Below are 24,267 nucleotides of genomic sequence, written 5' to 3'. Positions count from 1 at the left end.
TTATTTCATATTCTTTCTCAAAATACAAATCAGATAGTTTACAGCAGGCAGAAGAATGCCACCTCTTGCTAGGAAGCTGTGGTTTTAATTGAACCTAGGTGATTTTAAGTGATTATATGAGCAATTTCATTTATGTCATGTCTGTTCTGAGGAGGCAGTCAAAAAAGTGAACTACATAACTGAAAGCTCCCTAAAACAGACTTTTATCATTGGCACTACATAGGATCCAGCCTCACCAATTTTTCTGTGTTATCAAGCTGAGTGGTAGCACTAGATCTGTGCATGTCTCGATATTCACAAAGTAAGATCTTCTCACTCATCCTCTGAACAAGTAAAACTCATTGCTTCACACATATAAAGGAAAACCTAAGTTTCACAAATAACCAGTGTTTCATATTTTACAAGTTTCCATTATTCTGGGATTTTACACATAAGAATTTAGAAATCTGGAAGAATAAAAGATTAAAAAATTGTGAAAGCCCAGAATAAAATTACTATTTCATTATAACATATTTAATACAAATTAACATGTGAAGTTTTACATTTGAGATAAATAGTAATGTACCTAAGCACACATAACATTAAAAATTTGACAAATCATTTGGATTGCTTGGTCACATAAATTGAATGTATACTGGCAATATGGGAACCATATACTACAGAAAAGTAAATACTTTTCTTACTGGTGCAGTGGAACTTAAATTTCAGCATTTATCACAATACCTTGAAAAGTTCCTCTAGAGAGCTTTTGTAGCTTAAGCATGTATTCACACTCTATCTCCTAAGGCTAAAAGGTTTTGTGATCATTAAGAGAAGTGTCATATATATTGTTGGCAATTGCCAAAAAAAATAAAGGAGAACAGATTATTCAGTCACGCCGGGTCAGAATAATATCAGTGCCAACATTTTCAGCTGCAGAAATTCATAATCAGAATATTGAATACACAAAGCAATTAGTCTATTTGGTATGTAGTAGGCCATACCAAAATGTCTGCTTTTACTCTACATAAAGTGACTGATAAATTTGCTCAAGGTTTTCTGAGTTTTAAAGGTCAGGTACAACACTGACCTTAATGCAGATTTACAGCAATTTTTACTCAGTGTGTGTTAATACGCTTAGCATAATGCATGTGCTCAAAGTGCATGAAAGGGACATCACAGAGATGTGATGGCAAATAGCAACATGAAGACAATTAACACTGAATTACTTAATTTAATTTTAATTTTACACTCTTAATTAATCTCAATTAACAATTTAAAATCATATGTCTCTTATTTGACCGTACCATGTTTTTGTGCAGGAGTATTTCTTGATTCAGTCTGAAAAGAATTGAATGTTGATAGGAAGCACGTTATAAATCTTTCTGTACTCCCCCCACTAATGGGATTATCTTGCATTTACAAATAAAATGAGCTTTTAAACCAGAGAAACCCATTTTTAAGCCACCATAATTACTGTCCTTTCATGAGCCACAACTCTTTAATTTCTTTAGCCTCATCTTTCTTCAGTAAGAATTTCTGATTTTGTTCTGTTGTACCTATTCTAGGTTGTCTTTCAATAGATTGCTTGGAAGAAATGTTCACTTGTACACATTACAAACCTCAATGCTGAAGAGTTTCACCAGACATTTTTCCTCAAATTAATCATTTAGACTACTGTTTCAAATACAAGGAAAGAGATGCCTTTTTTACTGAAAATATACTGGAAAAAAAAATTCCCTGTTTGACAATCAGCTTCCTCCTATCAAGACACAGAAAACTGTTCTTGTACAAGTTTGGACATCAGATTATATAGCATCCTTTATTTTCATACACTGGCTTCTGCCACCCTGATCCCTGGGTCACAGAGTCAGGAGCAGACAGAGATTTTACAAATCCTAGTGAGTCTACAGCTGTCCAGTTTGTTACATGTCTGGACTAATCCAAAAAATCTTGTTGCTGCACCTACATTCTAAGCAGAGAGATCATATCACCCTCCTGAGATATAGCATCTATTCCATATTATAAGAAAACTCTATAGGATGCAGCCAAAGTATGCTTCAAAAAACACAACACTACATATACAAGATACAAATTAGCAAACAAATAGCATCCCTTTTTTTTTTTTTTTTTTTTTTTAAAAAATAATTTCTATGCCCATTGGTTTTCCAAGCAGAAATGGAAAACATTTATTTGTACCCTTCTGCTCTGGAACTTTTAGTCTAGAATAACTTTTAAAAGGGAATCTTGGAATTCCCTGGAAATTACCTGGAAGATACAGGTGAAACACTGGCTGGTTTTACAACCACAAAATGAATGGAGAGGGACAAGAGAATACAAGGCAAAGGTAGCACAGCCATGTCCCAGATGTCCCACCAAGCTGCAAGGTGTGACCTGGCACCAACTGCTTGCAACAGCAGATCAAGGGTGATGTTTTGTATCACTAACATCAACACCTGTATCACTAACAGGTGTTGAGGATGTGTTTTCTGAGGTGTTGGTTAAGGATAAGTTCAATTTGAAGCTGTGCGTAGAAACATGAGGGTCAAGTAACTGATATGCTGATTTATCAAAAAAAAAATATGTCTATGCTACTATCAAATGCATACAGTATCTTCTGTATCTTTGACTTCCTGGTCCTGAAAGAAATGTCAAATCAGGTGTACATTTATACCAACTTCAGGCATAAACAAGTTGTGAAAATATTTTATAACCCATTAGTCAGAGGTTGTTTCTTAGGTCTAGGGAAAAAGCCTTGCTGCTTGTGTGCTGGGTGACATTTTTTTAAATTCTTCTTTACATTGATGAAAACCTAGCTTCAAATATTTTTTACCTCATTTGAAGAAAAGGCTGAATCCAGACCTACAGTTGCCTTGCTACTCTAAGCTATAATTGTTCTGGTTTATCTAAAATAGATAAATATTTACCAGGATAGGCATTATAATTAGGTCATCCAGGTATATCAATGTATACCAATTCTTTCTGGTTCATTTTAACAAGCATTCTTTAAAAATTTGCAAAACACTTTATTATACAGAAAGCTGAATAACTCAGTTTATAGACACAAAACTTTCTACTTCCCCATAGCACTTACTGCAATTAGCTACAGAAGACCTGAAGTGACCTCCTTCATCATCAGCTCAAGCCCTTGCTACTGCTTTAAATACTACTCCTCACCTGTTCTAATGCTTTCTAAAACCCAAATGGTTTCTTTACAGACTTATCAAAGGTTCTTCCAGAATCTTTATCTTCTCATTCCAAGGGAGACTTAGCCTTTAATTAAATTTTTATATCCTTTGTTTACCTAAAATCTTCTAGCAAAGCTGTGGAACAGTTCACACCTCTTATTTCCCTTTATCTGTTTGTTTGCATTGATTCCTCTTCCTCTGATTGCTCATTTTCACTTAAAGGGAAAACCATTACTTGTACAGTACTGCACTATGAAATCATGTGGCATTACTCCCATCCCTTCCTGTATCTTCTTTCTTACTTCCACATTATTATATTAGTCTTTTCAATCTGTTTAAAGGCTGTTATCAGGTAGGCTGTTCCTAAAAATCTACATCTGCAGTATTATCCAGAAAAAGCTGTGAAAATATCTAATTTGCAAGCTGAGTTCTACTCAATCACTGTTGTAGGAAATCTTACTATCTGTGAAAATAAGACTGTGGCATCACTACATAGCTCTGTTCACATCATATGAGGTATGCTCTTTATGAAGTTTCTCGTTTTGTTGCAATCATGAAAGATGAACTCACTTGGGGTTATGATTATGTAACACTCGTGATGTTTCCTAAAACTATAACACCAGTGTAGAAACATTATAAAAAAATAGTTAAATCAAAGATCTAGGTGAAAAGTAATAGTTTAAAAAATATCTTTACTGCAGCTGCTTCATGATATGTATTTAAGCAATGGAAATTAATCTCATAATGATATATGTGGCTTTTGTCCTTAACTCCCATTAGCGCTAATCGGAGTTAAGTCCATAAATCCCCATCTATCACTGTAAGACTATAGCCTGTCTCCCTCAGTTTTGCATGAACCTGCAATTTGCTAACTCTGTTTACAGTAACAAAAGCTATGGAATAGGATTTTAGAGTAGCTGTTGAATGAACCTGAATTAAGAAAATAAAGGATTTTTGGCTTGTCACCTTTGTCCTAATTTCTGGTTTTGAGTCTAGTGAATATGCCCTAGAAAAATTCCCAGTAAAAACATTCCACATGACCTTGAAATTCTTGATTTGAATAAGTTTCAAAGTATCATTTTAGCATCATTGAGAAACTCCATTCTCCCATCATGTTGTCATTCTATTCTGAATACTTAGTACTTCCTGCACTCTGGCTGTGCATATGCTGGGTGTGAATTTTTAATTACAGTAGCCAAAGTAATCACTCAGCATGAAAGACTGACTGACTGACTTTTATACATCATACCTATAGTGCAAAGACATATTGTAATAATATATTTTTTAAAAGTTGAAATACATATAATTATTATAATACTTTAAAATGAACCATATAATTATACAATTTATCCAAAGTTCTTGTAAGAATCTGTTTTTTGCATAGTATTTTTCTTTTTCCATAAACAATACATATCATGCTATCAATTATGGCCAAAGCTAGCAGAACAAGTAGTATGATGAGTTTGTGAATCAGGCTTTAATTTTCTTTAAAAGTCAATATGATCACAGCAAGGTGTGGTCTGATGCGCATTTTTTACTGACATGCCACTCCCTATGTCATTACTGCCTTCTTTCTGCAGATTGACACCTTCTTCCTTCTCTCCAAATTGCAGGTAATCCCAGCTCACAGGCTTCTCTGCTCCTCTGCCTCTAGTGCTCCAGTTTGCAGAGGCTTTGAATTTCTCAATAATTTTATCCAGGGCTCAAAAGCACTGCAAAGCCAACAAAAATCCCTCTTGTCATGATTTAACCCCAGCCAGCAAACCAATACTGCACAGCTACTCCCTCATTATTCCACCAGTGGGATCAGGGAGAGAATTAATTGGAAGGGTAAAATCCAGAGAACTCATGGGCTGAGATAAAGAGTTTAATAGGGCAAGCAAAAGCTGAGCACACAAGCAAAACAAAACAAGGAATTAATTCATTGCTTCCCATGGGCTGGCAGGTGTTCAGCCATTCCCAGGAAAGCAGGGCTCCATCACACATTACAGTTACTTGGTGTGACACTTGGGAAGACAAACTTCATCACTTCAAATATGCCCCCACTCCTTCTTGTCCCCCTACACCTTTCTCCCCTCCGATATATACTGAGCGTGATGCTGTATGGTATCTCCCCTTGGTCTGTGGGTGTTAGCCATGCCAGTTCTGTCTCTTCCCAACTTCTCATGCAGCCCCAGGCTCTTCACCAGCACAGCATCTGGGAAAGCAAAAAACACTTTGGCTCTGTTAAAGCATAGAACACCTCTATATTATCAACCTTGTGTTCAGCACAAATCAAAACAGAGCCCTGTACCAGCCACTGTGAAGTAAATTAACTTTACCTCAGCTCAAACAAGCTGCAGCCTTCCCCAGAGCTTGGAAAGATCCCAACTTGCAAGCCTCTAGGCTTAAAATTTAATTTTGCCTAGGAGCAAATTTAATCCCATGCCTTTCTTCCCCAGAAAAAAAAAAAAAAGAAAAAAGAAAAAAAAAGAAACAGGCAGCCACCTCCCCAAAGCATTTCTCACTGGAAACAAGGCAGTGTGAATAGGTACTGACCTAAACTTTATTACAACCATGAAGATAGTGAAGGTGAATTAAAAACAAATGTATTGAATGTACATAACTGACAAAAAGTAGGTATTCATTATTTCTTGTTTACCTGTTTTTGATGATAAAACAATAATCTTCAAAAGCACTTGTGGAGAATCTGAATTTATTCCCTTGCTTTAAAAAATAAGCAGTCTTTACATTAACTGATCTTTCAGTCACTAGGTTTCTTTTTCAGTTAATGGATTTTCAAAACATAAATGTATAGGAACATATGCAAGCTAATTTATTGGCATAACAGGATTAGTTAAAGAAGATTTCTAGTTTGCTTTCCATCTACAAACATTGTAAGCTATAATATGTGGGAATCTCTCACAATCTTCTTTTTAGTTCCTCTATCTTCTTTTAAAAGATTTAAATTGAATGAAGGTTTAGCTACTTAACTCCTGGTAGGATTGAAAGGATAGAATACTGAAAATTTGATGTTTCTAGTCAGCCATTATTAGGTCCCTTGATTGCTTGAATATGTTGTTCCTTATTTTTGTGAATGTGGCTGCTCTACAGTTTCATAAAACTGATTATATTAAATACATAATTTCCATTTCTTGTTAATGTATATCATATATATATATACATAAAACATATTTTATATACAAATATAAGAACAGTTTTCAATGTATATATTTATATTTTACACTGGTTAATTATTTCAATAATTTTGGATCGTTTTGCTTCATTTTTTAAGCATTTATATTACACCTTACTAGGTAAAAAGACTATTTCCCAGCTTAGCAAAATGTAGGGAAAATGTTTTATATTTGTGCCTGTGACAATATTCTGATACTACTGTAGTATTACAAATTATAGTATTTGAGATCTTTTAAAATAAGGATTCACTTCTTAATAAGTAACCTTTACTTCTACCCCTTTCATCATGGATCTACTGGAAGCCCATAAAATTGACAATTCTTCTTTCTCCCTTACTACTCGGCTAGACCCACATGTACTTGTTCACAAAGTTAACTTTTTCATGAAAGGAACAGGTTAGCAAATCGATACTGAATGGAGTTTGTGTCTGTCAAAGTTTTATTTCATTGCCTGAGTGCATTTAGTGTGGCTTTAATAATCCCTAAGACTCCCTGAGTTATCTGGGAAGGTAGACATATCACAGAATTGCAGGAGGCATTCAGCTTTTTGAACCAGCAGACAAAAGGCAAAATATCTTAGGGCTTTTCAAATGCCACTAGATGATGTCTTTGGGTAGACAAACAAATTGTTCTCTTTCTCCTCAATAGTGGTACAGTTCAAATATACACAAAATATGATGTGCTGCCATGGTGTCTTTGTAAAGCAACATGATTTTCCTAATAGACCTCTTGGTGTATTTCATGCATATCAATAAAATTAAGGTCAACTCATATCTGATCAAGTTTGTTTAAAGTTAGAAATATATTTCTTCTCCTACCTGACTTTAGCAGGTGTTTAGACTACAAGAGTTAGCAGGCCTCGCTTCTGGGCTTGTCCTAGTTTAGTTTTACCTTTTATTTTACCTTACTTACCTTATTCTAGACAATGTCATAATTGTCTACCAACACAAGGAAAGCATCAGGGAAATTTAATATTGAATTCCAAATATTGTATTTGATCTAATTCAGTTATATTTCTCTGAGAAGATGAAACAGAGAATTATTTTAAATACATATTTTCACTAAGGATTTATAAAATTAGCCCATTCAGTCACTCATTGAAACCAGTCACACTCAAAGGGCTAACACAAAATTCATTAATAACAAAATGGAATATATAGCACCAAAAATTCATGTGAAAAAATGAATAATCTCAGAAAAACTTAACTTTTCACTTAGCAAGAAGTACCTTCTGCTGTTAGAGCAAAAACTTTAAGGACACACCATTTGCCTGCAGAAAAAACCAAGAATCTTTTGTCAACTGAGAACATGGCAAGGACCAAATGAAGACAGAGGCTTAGTGTATGTTGTTTGTTCATGTAATTGTAATGTCCTTTTTCATCTAATCCCTTATACGACTGCTTGAAAGTGCAAACATTTTAAAAGCCCCTGAGCTAGAGCTTAAAAAAGCAATTACACTGAACAAGTTTCAAAATGTGATTTTAGTGTAATGCATTAGGACTTGGGAACACACAGCTTCCATTAAATATGGGAGTAGTATATTCAATCTTTAACTAATAAATATTCTAGGACATGCAGTAGGAGCTATGACAAACATTATTATACAGTATGACAGCACTATAATTAATCTTTTTAGGGATAAGCATCCTGGACATTAACTGCCTTTGACTTCTGATGATTATATGTGAGCACAGAAACTAAATCCAGTATTGCTACTGATAATAAACTCAATAACCCATCCATTTGCAATGTTTTAGCCCTAAAAGATATGGAACGTAAGCAGATATTGTAGCACATTGTTGAATTCAACTGATTTTGAATGATTTGTAAAAAAGACAAGGGAGTAAGTAAGGCAAAAATCAAGGAGCTGTCTCAGAAACCACTGACTATATTATTTTTTTAGCTAGGGACAAAGTCCAATAGCTCTGTGCTAATAAGCATGCTGTAAATGACCCAATACTTTCTCTAAGGCAAAGACAGAACTGTAGTAGTTGCAGTGAGTTCTCATCCTCCATCATTTGCAGTGGTGGCAAATGAGGTGTTAGTCATCCCAGGAGAAAATAAAGCAAGAAGCACTCATCTGTGCCAGCCAGAATGCTAACACGAGCTTCAGAATCCAAGGGTACAAAATCAGGTGGCACACCTAGGGAGAGCGCTCAGGGCAGAAGTAGTGTGTAAATTTATTTGCTGAACTCTGAATTTTTATTTTTTAAGGAAGTCTGAGAGGTCTGACATTACAGGTAGCAATGTTAAAGTACTAGTTTTTGCCAGCTCATTGCCAAATTAGTTCTAGTTATATTGACTTCAATATGAGTATTGATGGATAGTTATTGGAGTAAAACTCTTAAAGGAATTAGTCAAAACGGAAATAAATTTTTAACCAAACCATTCTCAGGACACCCATCAGGATATCCACTAGTTTTGAAATGTACGAAAACAAACAAAACCAAACTACAACCCCAAAAATTAACTTACCATAAAACCCCTCAAAACCCTAGAAATATTAAAAACATTAATACATGCTTTAAAATCAACTGCTCAGAGGAGCTGTTCATCCAAATCCATCAACAGTCTTTTCTGAATAATTCAATTTTTAAATCTCTCTGAGATCAGAGGCAAGTTAGTCCTCACCTCAACCTCCCATCCATCTGGGCTGTTCTGCTTAATTGAGGGAGCAGGAGCACGCACAATTTTCAATTTAGACTAGGATTAGAGTTTTTATCCAGGAACTGAGCAGTCCTTATTGCTCATCCTCAGCCTTCAAGGGCTGAAATCTAGATATCCTAATCACCCACAAAGTATTTAGCCAGCTAACTTCAGGCAGGACCAGACAGGAAAGTTTTCCATGTGTTTGCGTGTGGAACTGGATTCTTTTCCTTATACAATAGGATCATAGGAGTGGGAGGATTAGAAATAAAAATTGCAAGAAATCATTTTCCTAAGGCACATCCATGAAGACGTTGCTGTCTGAGGGAGGGATCAGAAAATTCACAAAATTGCTTCATTCCAAGGGAGTGGTACAGTACTGCAATCGCTCTCAGCCTCTCTACGGGTTCCATAATTCCAGAGTCAGAACAGTAAGGACATCCTTAGTTTTACCCACTGCCCAAATCAGTTCTAGAAAGAGACATTCCACCTATGGAAATATCCAGCAGCAGATCTCTCTGTGCCATAGACAAACTCTTTATCATAATTAACACCATATCTGCGTTGCTTCTTGTAATGAATGCCCTACAGCTCTTCAGTACAGAAAAGCTTGTTCTCAGGGATGTTTGGCATTACTCAAATATTGGTACTCTGACACAGATTCAATGTGTCAATTAAAGCTAATGACTAAGCAATTGATTTAAATCACAGTTAATTTCTCTTTAGCTGCTATGGTAAATCTTTGATGGATTAATGAGTTACATTTAATGGTGGAGCATGGAGCTTGTTGCAAGTGGTTTTCACTCATTAATTGAAATGCCAAAGAGAATAGCTGTATGCACTATCCTTGCTGCAATTCAGCCCTCTAATCACATAATCAATGTTAAGGGATTGAAATGGACCTTAAAAAGTGTGTAGTCCCAACTCCCCAGCCATGGGCAGGACACCTCCCACTAGACCAGGTCGTTCAAGACCTTATCCAACCTGCCCTTTGAATGCTGCCAGGGTTGCAGCACCCAGAACCTCCTTGTTCCAGTGCCTCATCACTCTCACTGTAAAAAATTTGTTCACTCAAACTTCTCCAGGCTGAGTGGTCCCAACTTTCTCACCCTGCCTTTATAGCAGAATGTTTTCCTTTCCTCTTATCAACTTTCTGGCCCTCCTCTGGACTTGCTCAAACACTTCACTTCTTATGCTGGCAACACAGGAACTTTAAACAGTACTCCAGTAATAGTAGTGCAAAGATGTAATAAAAAATAAATAATCCCCTTATTTGCTATAATAAGTAAGACCAATGAAAATATCACCAGAATTTTTTAGCAGGAGAAAATAGATGAACCATTTCAGTTCAGTCTAAATGTATTGAAAGTTAAGGAAGGATATTCTTGTCTTTAGATTTAAAATGTTTTCTTCCTCCCCTTTGATATACTTACAGGAAGCAATCAAGAAATAAAGTCATAACACAAGTCCTTTGCATTATCAATTTAAACAAATACATGAAACTTTTCATGTCTACACTCACAGAACTGACCACCATGTCCAGTCCTGTATCATACTTCCCTGCACTTTTTCTTACATATTCTTTTGAACAATTAAGCCTGAACCATAAGTAATCTCAGTAACGATGGAACTCCAACTATTAAGCATGAGGAAGTACAAGGCAATCCTTCAGAATACCAAAATATATTTGCATTTCTTGAACGTGAGGGTGAATTTCAAGGTTCTTCTCCTACTTTGGTATGGCAATGGCATTGGTAACCTGCATGGAAAATGACTTGACAATTTGAGTGGCTAACTTCAATTTAAATATTTGAGTTTCAGTTTCTGTACTAGAAAAGTTTTGTCAAAGGCATATTGAAATTTTTATCTGACAAACTTTTGGTCCAGTCTGAAATTTTCAGCTATAGAAAGGAAAACTAGAAAATTCCATCAATTTGGACAAAGTAATTACCTAAAGTGCAGCCACAGTGCTTAACAGAATATAAATTTAAAATGGAAAGATGTTATTACTAAAAGTACTATTATGCCACAGGCCATCCTGTTTAATTATACCAGTCAAGGCAGCAATAAAAAGCATGTCAAGTTGCATGTTTTTCAGACGCCAACACAGTAACTTTGGAAAATCTCAGCATTATAAATTAAAACTATCAATGTGTTCTGTAACATATAAGCTTTTCTTATACAGCAGTAAAAATGAGCTTTCAATAGGAGTGTAAGAGTTAACACATGAAGAAAAAAATTTCCACACAAACAATATTTATTATAGTGTCTTATGTTCATTTTTTAACAGTCTTCTTTCAAAGTCTGTAAGATTTCCACGTTAAAATTTTACAGTGAGTTAAAACAAGTGAAGGAAGAATAATTTGACTACATTATACAAAGGACAAGACTAGATTTCACTTAGAAGTATATATTAAGCAAAATTATCATACTATTTGGAATGGCAGCAGAGAGAGTTCTGTAATTTATGCATGAAATTCTGAAGACTTGGTTCAAATAACAGCATAAAAAATTATGAGAGCAGGTGATATTCAATGTTCAAATGAGGGGCATATTTTGGAATCTCTCAGATCTGGAAGGGTTCCACATGCAGTACATATGAAAAATGCATTCAAGAAATAGTGAGAACTGGGAAATTAGTACTGTGAGATTTGTGCAAAAATCTCCATAAAGCTACATTCTGTATGTTATGGTAATATAGCTCTATCTGTACAAGTATAATGAAGTAGAAATCAAAACATTCTGTGTTTCAGATTTTACTGTGTGCTGGAAATTACTAATCAAAATGTTAGTATTGAGGTCCATGGTGGCCTGAGCCTTGACATGGACAGAAAAGAGCAATTATTTGATCTCTAGTTTTTATTTTATTGAGCCTCATGAAGCAGATGAACAGCATCCTGACCCTCTAAGAAGGTTCACCTTGTGGCTAAGGTTTTGAAGTGTGGTGAAGCAAGTGCAGCCCCAAGTCTCTCTCGTTCTGGAGAAGCAGGGTGCAGCAGCTGTTCAGACAATGGCAGCCTTGAGGTTACAGATGAGGCTCTGGAAGTCACCACAACTGCAATGATGATTGCTCCCTCCCCTCAAGGGACCTGTCTGTCACAATTATTTGAATTAGGAGCCATTCTTTCGGGCAAACAGCACATGACAATACGGAGCCTCTTGTAGGATAACAAATCAATTCAGGCAGTTTGATTCAGGTGTCTGTGTTTGCATCAAAAAATCCTACTTGTTTAAAGCACTTAGGCCTTGTGCTCATAATGTGTAATTATAAATTGATATGATTAATACTTTTCCTTCATAAAATAGCAGTCAAATATATCTCTTTCCTTTTGATAGATTAGGATTTTTTTCTTTTTTGTGAATAATGAGTGCCAATTTAAGTCAGTTCTCAGGGGAGAGACAGAGAGAACAATGAAAAATAACTCAGGTTACTTCAGTGAAAAGTTTAACCAGGACTTTTTTTTATCTTAAAAGCTGGAAACAATTTAAACTAATAAACTTTACTCACACTGACATACAGCATAACTTAATATAATCTTGAAAGGTTTCCATCATTTGTCATTCTCCATTTTCCTTTTCCATTTGGCCTTCCTGCTATGCATTTTTCACCTTTTCTGTCTAACACATGAGAGAAGACCTTTACTCTGCAACTAATCCTGTCCAGAGACTTTACATGTTCTACTGAGAAAAGTAAAGTAAATAGACATACCTCAGGTTATATAATTTAAAATATAAAGCTTGGGCTGAAGTGCAAAGTCCTGAGAGCTGCAGTCCTCCACGCCAGTGCCCCAGGTTTAGAGATAATGTTCCCTTCATCTTAAGGATTGCCCATGCTGGGAAAGGCAGTGGAGCCATCATCCTCCTTCTTCCTGTCCTTTTGATTTTATACAGCAATCTGGAATGGAAACTTGTGTTCCATGGTATTTGGGATGTCATGCAAAGAAATAAGGCTATATGAGGGGTTATTATTCCCTCTTACTAGAGGACACAAAAATACAGTTTTTTGAGCACTGAGGTACAAGCTTGTCTAAGAATTTTGTCTTACTTTAGAAACATACAGAAAATACAGCCTTGTTTCTGCATCTATAAACCTGGCTCTGGTTGTATAACATCATAGTACTAATTATAAAAAATACCAACAGGTTCTCATAAGAATTTTTTATGGCTTTTGAGGCTGTCTCTACCCATGATGAAAAAGAAAATACTTTTCAGTCGTTTCCTGAAAGCGATTGTGGTCTGTTTGTGTGTGTGTGTTTAACAAATTAATTAACAATTTATTTCTTTAAATAAAGCAGTTAACTATTCCTATGCATTTAATGTTGCATGCTTCCACTTGGTCAGAGAGCTTTTTTCCTCTCTGCTGGAAGCAGTAATTTGAATTAATTTCATTCTTCAGGTGTAGTTTTCTGCTTACTTTCTTTGTCCTGTAAATTTTAAAGGTTATGTGAAGTTAAAATTCTTTATCAGGACTTTCTCTGGACAATTTACAATATTCTAAATTGGCAAGACTTGGTAAGCATATTTTTAGTGTATTTGGCTACCCTTAGACAAACTGAGTAATTAAATTGACCAAAACAGCAGGATGCTGAAGATATGAAAAACTGTTTCTCATGAGTAAATGTTGCATATTGAGGTTTCTGTCACCTTTATTAGGTCCATTGGCACAATTCTGCCCACTACATGGCTGCATGCTCCAAGTTTCCTAAGAGCAATATCGATAAAATGCTGGATTTTTAGCCAACAATTTCTACACCAATGGGGTTTTAACAAGTTAGTCTAACCTATAATAACCAGTATCCATAGTTTTTGGCTAAATTGTATTTCTCAGCCCTGTACACTTCATTTCCCATTCTGACCCAAAAAGTTTTCTTGTTAAAATAAATTTCCATCATCTTTTTTTAACCATAAACAAGTGATATTTTTTACTTTTGTTCTACTTAGAAGTGTCATGTAAGGTCTGACAACCAATTGCCATTTTCGCCCTGCAGGTAACCTATCTCTTTCTCTACTTTATTTTTACCTTTCCTATTAATGCAGTTCAAATAATGAGGAAAATCTTATTATGACCAATAAAAGTATAGCTCCTATGCCTTTATGTTCAGCCTTAGTTCTAAATGCAATGTAACAAGAAGCTGTTATTCACCTTTATTCAAAACCAAGTGTTTTCAGAGTGGTAAGGTTTTAAGAAAGTGTGGAGCCATAAATACATTTCTGACAGAATGTATGTGCAGCTCCTAAATGACTTCCAGAAGTTTGAAGCACTCACTCATCTTTTCTATAAAAGAACTCTTGATTAAGACAGGACTTTCTGCAGAAATTAAGGTGACTTGTAGCTAATCTAATTTATCATAAAGACTTATATTGTTTCTACCCTCTTTGAAGAGAGGAGGAAGGAACGTGTCCTCCTCAGACTGCTGCATGGCAAGTTACTGCCACACAATATTCAATGGTGAACTGAGGCACAGAAAATCTATGTGGTGGGTCTAAAACAAGTAAAGATTAGAGAGACAGAGAAAAAATTAATTTAACTTCCCTTAACCTGAGACAGGTTCTCACTGACAGGGAGAAGGAGGTGGGAATACCCCTGGTTTGAGCAGAAAAAGGTAACATCATAAAACTCTTTTTATGCTTCTCATTTCAAATCCAAGATAAATTTGTGATAGGGGTTGAGTTATATGGAATTATATGAACTGCACATGGAGGTTGGATTTCCTTATCTTAGGATTTTTTTTCGATTGCCCTGAAATGCATCTTTATTCTTATCCATTGTGTCCCCACTAATATAAATAGGTATCATTCTGGCATTCAGCTAAGTAATTCTTTTGTCATCCACAGATGGACAGGGGATTACATGGCTAAGAAATGAAATAAAAGCTAAATCCCTATGCTTGATAAAGCTTTGCTTGTTTTCTCTTTTATTCAGGATTACCGAGTGAACATCTTTCTCCGTCAGAACTGGAATGATCCACGCCTCGCATACAGTGAATATCCAGATGACTCTTTAGATTTAGATCCATCCATGCTGGATTCAATTTGGAAACCTGATTTGTTCTTTGCTAATGAAAAAGGTGCCAACTTTCATGAAGTTACAACAGATAATAAGTTGTTGCGGATTTTCAAAAATGGAAATGTACTTTATTCCATCAGGTGAGTCTTGAATCTAATGACCTTTTTCATGTAGCTGCTCAAAAGCATAATTAGGAATTGCTAAAAATATATTCAGCTGCTAGTCATGCAGAACTATTATGTGTGAGTTTTGAATGCAGAATTTTGTCAACATTCATTGTTAATATTAAAATAGAAAATGATTGCTCATTAGGCACGCACATAGTAAAAGTAATAAGAAAAGTATCTTTCCCATTATGAAGTACAGGTACTGAGCCTAGAGGAGCTGGGACACTGCACAGAACAAACAGTCCTGTACTATTATAGTCTGAGTTGGCCTATGTATGAGTTTCACAGTCTGTAGCCTCCAATGTCATGACAATGCAATGTTACTTCCTTTCCCCCTTATTGCAGTTGCACTTCAACATGAAAACATGGCCTGTTTGAGGAAGAATGACATTTAAAGATTAGTCATTTACGGCTGGAGATGGAGAGAAAACTGGAAAGTAAATTTCTGAAAAGGTTTTAAGAAGCTGAAAGCAGCAATCATAAGTACTGACAAAATCTAATTATCCCACTTCTCTTCCCTCCACTTTCCTTTTAATACAGACATCAGCAGGCATTTTACCACTGACTTCAAACACCCAACCTAATGAGAAACACATTGGATATAAGTATGCTAATGCCCCACTAGACAGTATAGATTTGGTAGTGAAGCAGTGACTCACTTGTGCAAAATGTTACTCTTTCCAAAATTAATATACTATTGTCCACTCAGTGTTTTGCTTTGCATGCTTTTACGACACTGAATTAATGCATAATTAGACTCTTTGAAGAAACATCAGGAATCTGTGAACAGTTTGGGTACTGGAGAAAAAGAGAACTTTATGACTTGCATGGATGTGTCAGCGGCAAGAGAATCTCCTTCCTCCTTCCCTACTTCCAGTGCAATTAGGCAGCACTTTTTCAAGCTTACACAAAGAGAAAGGGTTGGGTTAACATTCTTAGGGGGATTTCATATCCAAAAGGAGGTTAGTCTGCTACTCTGGGAGCATTATCAATCTTCAGTGTCACAACAGGTATTCTGGCAGTAGAAACAGATTCAAAGCAGGTTAAAAGGATTCCTTCTCTGGATTCAAGTAGAAAGTAGATCTAAATCAATTATCTGCAGACTGTCTGAGTCATCCCAAGAAGCACTGGGTGCTGTTGCACTCTAATCAAATAACTCCCTACTCCTTTCAAACACATACAGTACACTGTATAGACCCCACCACTCAGCAGAAACAAGTTTAGATTGCACCTTCAATACAATTCAGACCAAGGCCATGGCCACATAAAATGGAGTGAAAAACCCCAAATGTGAGAAATATCATATTAACTTATAAAGGCAGACATCAACGATGCTGACAGAAAATACCAGATAGCTCCTCTTTCTTATGAAGCCAGAAGCTTATGAAGTTTCTTATGAAGCCAGAAATTTTATGGTGCCTTGATTTAATTAATATTATACTATACTACTACTATAGTTTCTAAAACAGATTTAAAATCATATCATTGGCATCTAGTTTAGTTATGTGCATTTGAGTGAGTTAACCTTCTGATAAGGGGAGATATGTTAATTGCTAGTGTGCTGATATTAAAAACAGAAGTTTCTAAATTTCCTTCTCTCTAAATTTCCTTCTTTCTAAATTTCTCCTCATCCCTAATTGCACTGGAACAATTAAGGCAAGAAAATAATGGAAGGTAGCAGTTCCCAGCTCAATGAATACTTAATATAAAATACTAAAATATTTACTGAAGCACAAAGTCCAGGTACCTCCAAAATGACTCGCTTTGTTACCAGCCTACTAGCTAAAATTTGCCTTTGGAACTATTTTTAACAGCATGGGAATAGGGGATGGGTCTGACTTCCCTCCTCAGACTCTCCTCTCCAATGCAGACCCATCACCGTCTGGCTAAACAGAAATTATAGAAATAATGAATCAAGGAGGTTTGGTTAGGGAAAAAAAAAAGAAAAAAAAGTAAAAGAAATATACAGCCATACTTTCCAGCTATTGCCCATTTCCCTTTTGCCCCAATGCCAAAAGCAGAGGAGTGGATTCAAGGGAGGGGGGATTAGAGCATTTCCATGCTAGAAGAGCCTTATGTGTAAGCAGTTGAACTGAAGCTCCTCAGGTTTTTGTTGGACATTCTATCAACTGAACTGATTAATGAAGGTAGAGTCATGGCCCTGAATAATGAATGGGTACCTAGGCATGGCCAGGGAGGGAAAACATGTGCCTTTATCTTATATAAATTCTTCTTTCTGATTCCTTGGAGAAGTTCTGCTTGAAAGGTAAATTTTTGTGTTTATCTAAAATTTAAAAATACCACCTTTGCCTATAATTTGCAAAGAATTTCACAGGAAGTATTAGGACTAACACTGATGCACAGCTACAGTTCAAAATTACAGGCATATTTAGGTCTACCATCAAATTCATAAAATGTTTAAACTTTTGTGTTGACATTTTAAACACCTTATTTTAGGAGAGTAACACATAAAACTACTTTTCCTCCACAATTTTCAGCTGGCATATGTTGGGAAATTCTTGCAAATTTGGGTAAGTTTTATGCCAAAGATTTGAAACAGTCCAACAAATCTGTTGTAGCACAAAAGGGCACACTGTTGCTGCATTCCTTTAGACTTGTCATTAAGTTAGGCAACCCTACTGAAAAATTAATTTTGTAATAAAATTTAAAAAAATAAATTGTAATAAGTCTGTAATTTTTTTTTCCATGTTGTCATACTAGGCTGAGTTAGATGGGTTCAGCTAATAGAGATCTTTTTTGAGAGCTTTCTACTGAAACACGTATTCTATTTCTAGTTGCTTCCATTGTATTCATGCATTCTTCCTGCACAGTTCTATGGCTTTTTTGGGGGTGTATTTTTAATGGGGTTTTTGTGTTCTTTCAGATTGACTTTAATACTTTCCTGTCCGATGGATCTCAAAAATTTTCCAATGGACGTGCAAACATGTATAATGCAGCTGGAAAGCTGTAAGTTTGCGTAATGTATTATCCTATACATACTTTTGCAGGGATTTCAACAGCTATACAGGAGGTAGGAAAATCCCTTGTAGTGGTACAAGAACAAATTTTAAAAATTAATTTTCTATTTTATCAGTAGAATCTGTGAAATATGCATGATTTTAAGAGGAAGAGGGTTTTTCATATCTATTTGAACTGAAAATCAAGATTTTTTTTATATATCTGAAGTTATCATTAAACTTAAGTACCCAGTGACAGTTTATACAAAATTTCTGCTTATAGGGTTTCACCATAAGTCTTTGTGTGTTCACACATATAGAAGGTGAATATGGGAGCACATAAAGGAAACATAAGAATAACTTAAAGAATTTAAGGGGATTTTTGGGATTTTGATTTATGGGATTTTATGTGAAATAAAACTATTATATTCTAAGATATATATGTATTTACTTATCTACATCGTTAACTTATTACTTAAAAGAGGATGGAAAGTGTAAAGCAGCTATGCCATTTCAAGGCACAAACACAAAAGGAGAAATCAACTATTCTGTCTGATGCATTATATTCTCATCTTCCTTGTGATATGAAGTATTTTGGAATTGCTGTTTCCCTTAAAATGAGAGGACTTTGAAAGAGAGTTGCAGCAGAAAATCTTCATAATGATGCAAAGAACAAAAATAAAATAAAGTAAAGCATTCTTTGAAAGCTTCCAGCAATCCTAAATTTGTGCAGATTAATGACAGGAGCAAGACAGATTAAGAAATAATCATTTAAAGATCTAGTTTTACAGTTTTAGGGACGATAAGTAAAATATTTCAAAATAAAATAATTTTTCATATAGAATTAGCATACTGGATTATTTGAAATATATCATAGATTAGAAACATAACACACATAATTTTATTAAGGTGGTTTTGGAGGTTTTTTCTTCTTTTAGTGGGACAAAGCAGCACCTAAGGGAAGGGGAGGTAATCATCTATCAGTCAGTATGTCAGAGCTGTTTGTTGTATGGTATGCTTTTATAGAATATTGCAGGGTGAGTATAAAAGCCAGATTTATTATTGCAATGGACAGATGGTAACATTATGAAGCAGCCTTTCATTATGAGGACAACACCTGAGTCTGACAGCAGAAATTTTCCTGACTAAAATCACCATTATATGACACAAATGTTAAGGAATTTAGGGCGGTATTATATATCCAGGATTTGAGCAAAGCTCCACAGTCCACCTGAGCAGATGATCCTACCCATAACCTCTGTCACCTGTATAATTAATGTGACTAAAGAAAAGGTTACCAGAAGGCAGTTGCATCAGAGTACATGCAGATGACAAGTATTCTCACTAAATATAGTTATGCTTCAAAGAGGAAGAATTATTGTGTTTGACTGAACAAGCAAAATGTATCATTAAAAAAAAAAAGTATATTATGTAAATTATGAAATTTTTGCTTTAACAGCTTCATAAAACTCAGCTGCTTTTTTCCTTTCTTTCAGCTGCTGTGAGGACAGGTCAGACAAAAACTAAGCTTTCTGGAACAAACAGGCATCTGGTTTGCTTTAGAGAAACCTTGCAGGAGCCCACAGTTCCCACAAACTGCACCACAGGGAACCAACATTTATTAGTTGAATCGCACTGTAAATGTTCTACTGTATTTTCCAGCAGAACATTTTTCACTGAAGTCTTGTTTTTAATCATTGAGTTCAGTGGGAGTAAATTCCCAGCTGCACATTCACATGGTAAAGAGAGGCAGTTCTCACAAAAGAAGAGCTGAAGAAAATACAGTTTGAAATTCTTTATTCACAAAGATCAAATTTGATTTCATAAGGAAGTTACAAGTAATAAAGCTTTTTCCATATTGCCTTGTCTAATTCTATTTTACCTGTAACTTCAGACATCAAAAACAGACTGTGGGAAAAGATGATGGCCTGAGGCAGAAAATTTTGCAGCGTGTGGGAGCTCTGGATGTGCTTACATGTCTGATAGCAGAATAACCAGTTAGGTTTTCAAGAACAAGGCAGCAGTTCCCTGAGATTATTTTGGGACAGATCCAAAGCAGATATGTGACCTAAGTTCCAAGATCCTAGATCTTTGAGAGCAGGAATTCACCTGTCTGTAGCCAGTTTCTCTGTACAGGAAGGACAGGAAAGGAAATAAACTACTTGGAAGTGTTACAAAAAATATCTGCATGCCAGGAAGAAGGGTAACTAGGTTAAAAAAACCAAACAAACAAATAAAAAAACCCCAACTAGTTTATATGAGAGTGAACTCTGAACAATTTCCAAAACTTAGGAGAGGATGAGCAGAAACATTCAAATTCCAGGCTCTCTGGCTAAGAAAAGGCATCCAGTTCTATGTAAAATTATAGAAGAAAAAAGGAGGATGGGTGCATTTGGCATTTTCCCAGGCTTCACATCAAATTTCCTGAGGTAAGAACTGACATAACCCTGAGAGCCCAAATCCATCCAAGCATCTCTAATTTCTAGGCCACAGTGTCATACTCTGCTCTGGCTGTCTGCCTTGCATTTTTTGGTGCACATTGAGGCAATGTAAACAGAGGGATCAAAGCACTAACCCTAGTGGTTAATGCCTTGTCTAGGGAAGTGGAAGACATTTGTGTTCAAAACAGAGAACACAGCCCTCTCATGTCCTGAGTGAATGATCTGACCACCAGGCTATGTTATAAAAACCAAAGTGTTTGCAGGAGCAAAACAGGAGTAGCCATGCTTCCAGATGTTTCTTTTTGAAGTGGTGATCATTGCTGGTTTTTCCACAGAGTGCCAAGCTGTGTAGGACATTGTACATTATGAATTTACAAGGCACATTTGTCTCATGGTTTCTGTAAACTGTGTCTGATCTTGCAAGCCTTGTTCCTGCATGTGTCACTAAGTAAATTAGGATAAATCGCTCATCTTTTATTTTTTCTCATTTTATCACTGGGTTGCAAAGACTGACAAGAGACAGATCATGAGTTTTGTCTCTCGTTTAAAGTAGTGATTTCTTCTAGTACTATATACTTTCCTTCAGTATTGATGCTGTTGCTCCATCATGGAAAAGTCTAAAAGAAAAAATCATGTATAGCCTTTTTTCCCAAATGAGATCTTTATTTTTAGCTGGCTCATGTAATGTTTTCTCCAAGGTCGGTCTAAGCAGCTGGATTTGCCCCTGGCAAAAGTACTTCTTTAGATCATGAAGTGTCTGAATAATATTTAAGTGGAAATGTCTCCTATTTTTAAAGGATTTATTTTACCAAATGATTTCTCAGCAGCTAGAATGAGCTGCTTTTTTATCTTAGAAAGGGAACAAATGAAAATGCACATATGAAATAACCCCTTCTACAGTTCTGTGCCTTACACCAGGGCAGCCTATAGGCATGTGGGATAATTTTAGTTTTATTCTGCTTGAATAAGATACAAAGAAATGTCATCTAGATACATATTTATTTCTATGGCCTGTCTCCCAGGAAAGAAATAGTTTTCTTTCATATGCTAGAGCTTGTCTTCCTTTTTCAAGTTTTGCTTTTACCTTAGAGCGTTCCTTTATTCATAAATTGCAATTATAACTTTATGTGACATTTAATATTCCTAAATTTTCAAAGAATATTGAAAAGACTAAGTTACAAAAGAAAAAATATACTATGAAAAGCAACATAGGTAAAGTATAAAGCATTTTCTTACCTCATAATTTTAATTTTATATTTATTTTTAAATTTAAGTGGCCCTTTTTTCCCCTTTTTTATTTATGGAGGCTTTTTAGTTTTTCTAAGCAATCATGCTCTTGTCTTCTGGATTATTAAAGAAAATTCCCTCTATACCACATGATTCTTGTTTGAGAAATTTCTTTCCCCCCAGTCTCTAATTTCAAGATTGTACAAGGGGAAAGATGGGTATGCAGACTGCAGAAGTAGAAGGCAATGCATTATAGAAAATTATGTGCACATTTTCCCTTTCCCACAACAAAGACAATGTAAGAAAGATAAAATAACTGGAGAGTATTTCTCATCTACCAGGGAATCCTCAGGTCTCTACCTGAATGACAGAAATTATGGGCACACTGGGCCAATGCCTGTCTGTGCCCAAAGGTATAGAAACCATACTGCTTCTCTCCATTTCAGTAGCACAAAAACTATCAACTGCTCAGGCTGTGGCTTTTATTGTGCTTTTATTGTGTGACTCAAAGTATTGTGTCTATCTGAAGCGAGACATGACACACAGCTACAAACATCAGGATACTTGTAGTCTTCAGCTCCTGACCAATGCAGGATGAAAGGGCAGTAGTAACTGTATAACTGCTGCTGACATACAGAAACTAGAATAAATGTGATAGCTGAACACCTATAGGCTTCAGCAAGGGATAGTAGGTTTGAGAGATGTGCTAGAGTGCTGAGCTTAAATGTTATTCTTTTCCAAAATTCAGGCTAAGATGAATAAACCTATAACTCCCCAGGGAGAGATTCCTTCAGATGACTTAAAGGGCAGTGCAAGGGGCAGACACCCTGTAGAGCTGCTCAGAAGTACATTGAATAAAATCCTGCCTTCTTGGAGCTCCAACACAAATCTAGCCTTGAAATGAATCACAGCTCATTTCTGAAGCTAATATATTTAGTGTGTAATGCAGAAGAATTTGTTCTAACCTCAAGCCCAAACCAGACTTGTTAGCTCTGGCATATCTTCCCCCTGCTATGTTGCTGGGAATTCAGGGCACAATTGAAGTGTCTGTCATGCTCTTAGGAGCAGTAATGTGCAGGCAGCTTGTCCCAGAGGCAAACTGATGGGATGCCTAAGAGAAGAGCAGTGGAATAACCCTAGTCAACATGAGTGTAGCTCTTGCTTCAACTGGAGACCTGAAGAAGTGATGGGTTTACTGACTAAATCCAATGTTACTTTTGGACCTGTACCTTACTAAAAATTAAAGAAATGAGAATGGAATTTAGATAAATCATTTGGATTAAAAAATAAAAAATAAATTTTGTAGTTGAACTAAACTCTTTTACAAAAAAGCCAGATACACTCAGTTGTTTTATGCTGTTTTTGACATGTGAATGTGAGGAAAAGAGTTAGGTTTTAATACACCTGTAGGTATTTTTAAATGACACAAGGGAAGCACAGCTGTCCTGTAATAAAACAGAATGAGCAGAAAATTTACAGGATATATTGATATTCAGCTGGACCACAAGTTTGCCCATGCTTTGGAAAGATATGCTAAAGGTGGACAGACAAAGCAATTAAAATAGTGTCAGCAAATGTGATAAAGGAATTATGTTGTAATTGCCAAGACAATGAGGGTTCAAAGGTGTAGAGCCTCTAAAGGTACAGGGGAGCTGCTTGCCTTGAATAACATATAAACATGTGACAGTGTAGTCCTTGGAGAAGCAAGAGAAGAGATGTTAGACACTTGAACAGTTCTTCAAGACACACTAGTTGGATCTTCACTGTCTTGTCTATGAGATAATGGCCTTTTCATGCCTACCACTGATACTGAATTAGCTAAAATAAAATCTTCCTACTCTTAGCATGCAACTAATAGAAATATCTTGGTTCCAAAAAGTTCTATAGAGTAATGTGGACTGATGTGGATTGAATGGGGCTCGATTTAAGGCAGACTTTAGTCCTATACTTTCAAAATTGGATGAATGGGAAGTTGATATTTATTATTAATGGCAGTGTAAAACAAAAACAAAACAAAAGACAAAGATACAGTCTAATTCTTTCTTTCTGGAACCTCATATGAGTGTTGATTTCACCATTTTTGAAAAGATAAGTATTTCTGGGAAAGATGAGTCAGACCAAGGGAAAAGTTTGGTTTTTCTTTGAAGACACTTTAATGTCCTTGATACTTAGAAATATTTCAGCAGGATCACATTCTTTTTTTTTTCCTGAATTTTTTTCTGGAACCTGTAACTGAAAATACTGAAAATTTTTAGTGTAGCTAAACAATTTTCAATGCTGTCTAAAGACTACAGTTACTGTGTCTGTCTTGTCCACCATCTGCCAGAGTTTTGTATCAATTACATGAACTAAATAAAATACCACTACAATTTCATTTTATTTGATGTCCAGTTATTAAAAACCCTCCATCAACTCTTGCAGGCACAGCTCCTGAGAACTACTTTTCATCAATGTCTTATCTCTTCCACCTTCTCCCTGT

The 24,267-nt window shown here is 35.7% G+C and overlaps 1 protein-coding gene across 4 annotated transcripts in view; it reads left to right on the top strand.

The window, feature by feature from the left end:
* GLRA3 (glycine receptor alpha 3) overlaps positions 1 to 24,267 on the top strand; it is an 85,930-nt gene that overhangs the window by 29,551 nt on the left and 32,112 nt on the right. For all 4 annotated transcript variants that reach the window (XM_015625793.2, XM_015625792.2, XM_015625790.2 and 1 more), the window contains exons 4-5: positions 14,913 to 15,136; positions 18,048 to 18,130. In XM_015625793.2, the coding sequence (XP_015481279.1) occupies positions 14,913 to 15,136; positions 18,048 to 18,130 (307 nt within the window). The remainder of the gene's footprint in view (positions 1 to 14,912; positions 15,137 to 18,047; positions 18,131 to 24,267) is intronic.

Source organism: Parus major, chromosome 4, assembly GCF_001522545.3.
Source record: "Parus major isolate Abel chromosome 4, Parus_major1.1, whole genome shotgun sequence".
Lineage (NCBI taxonomy): Eukaryota > Metazoa > Chordata > Aves > Passeriformes > Paridae > Parus > Parus major.
This window is presented reverse-complemented; position numbering and strand designations above follow the sequence as displayed.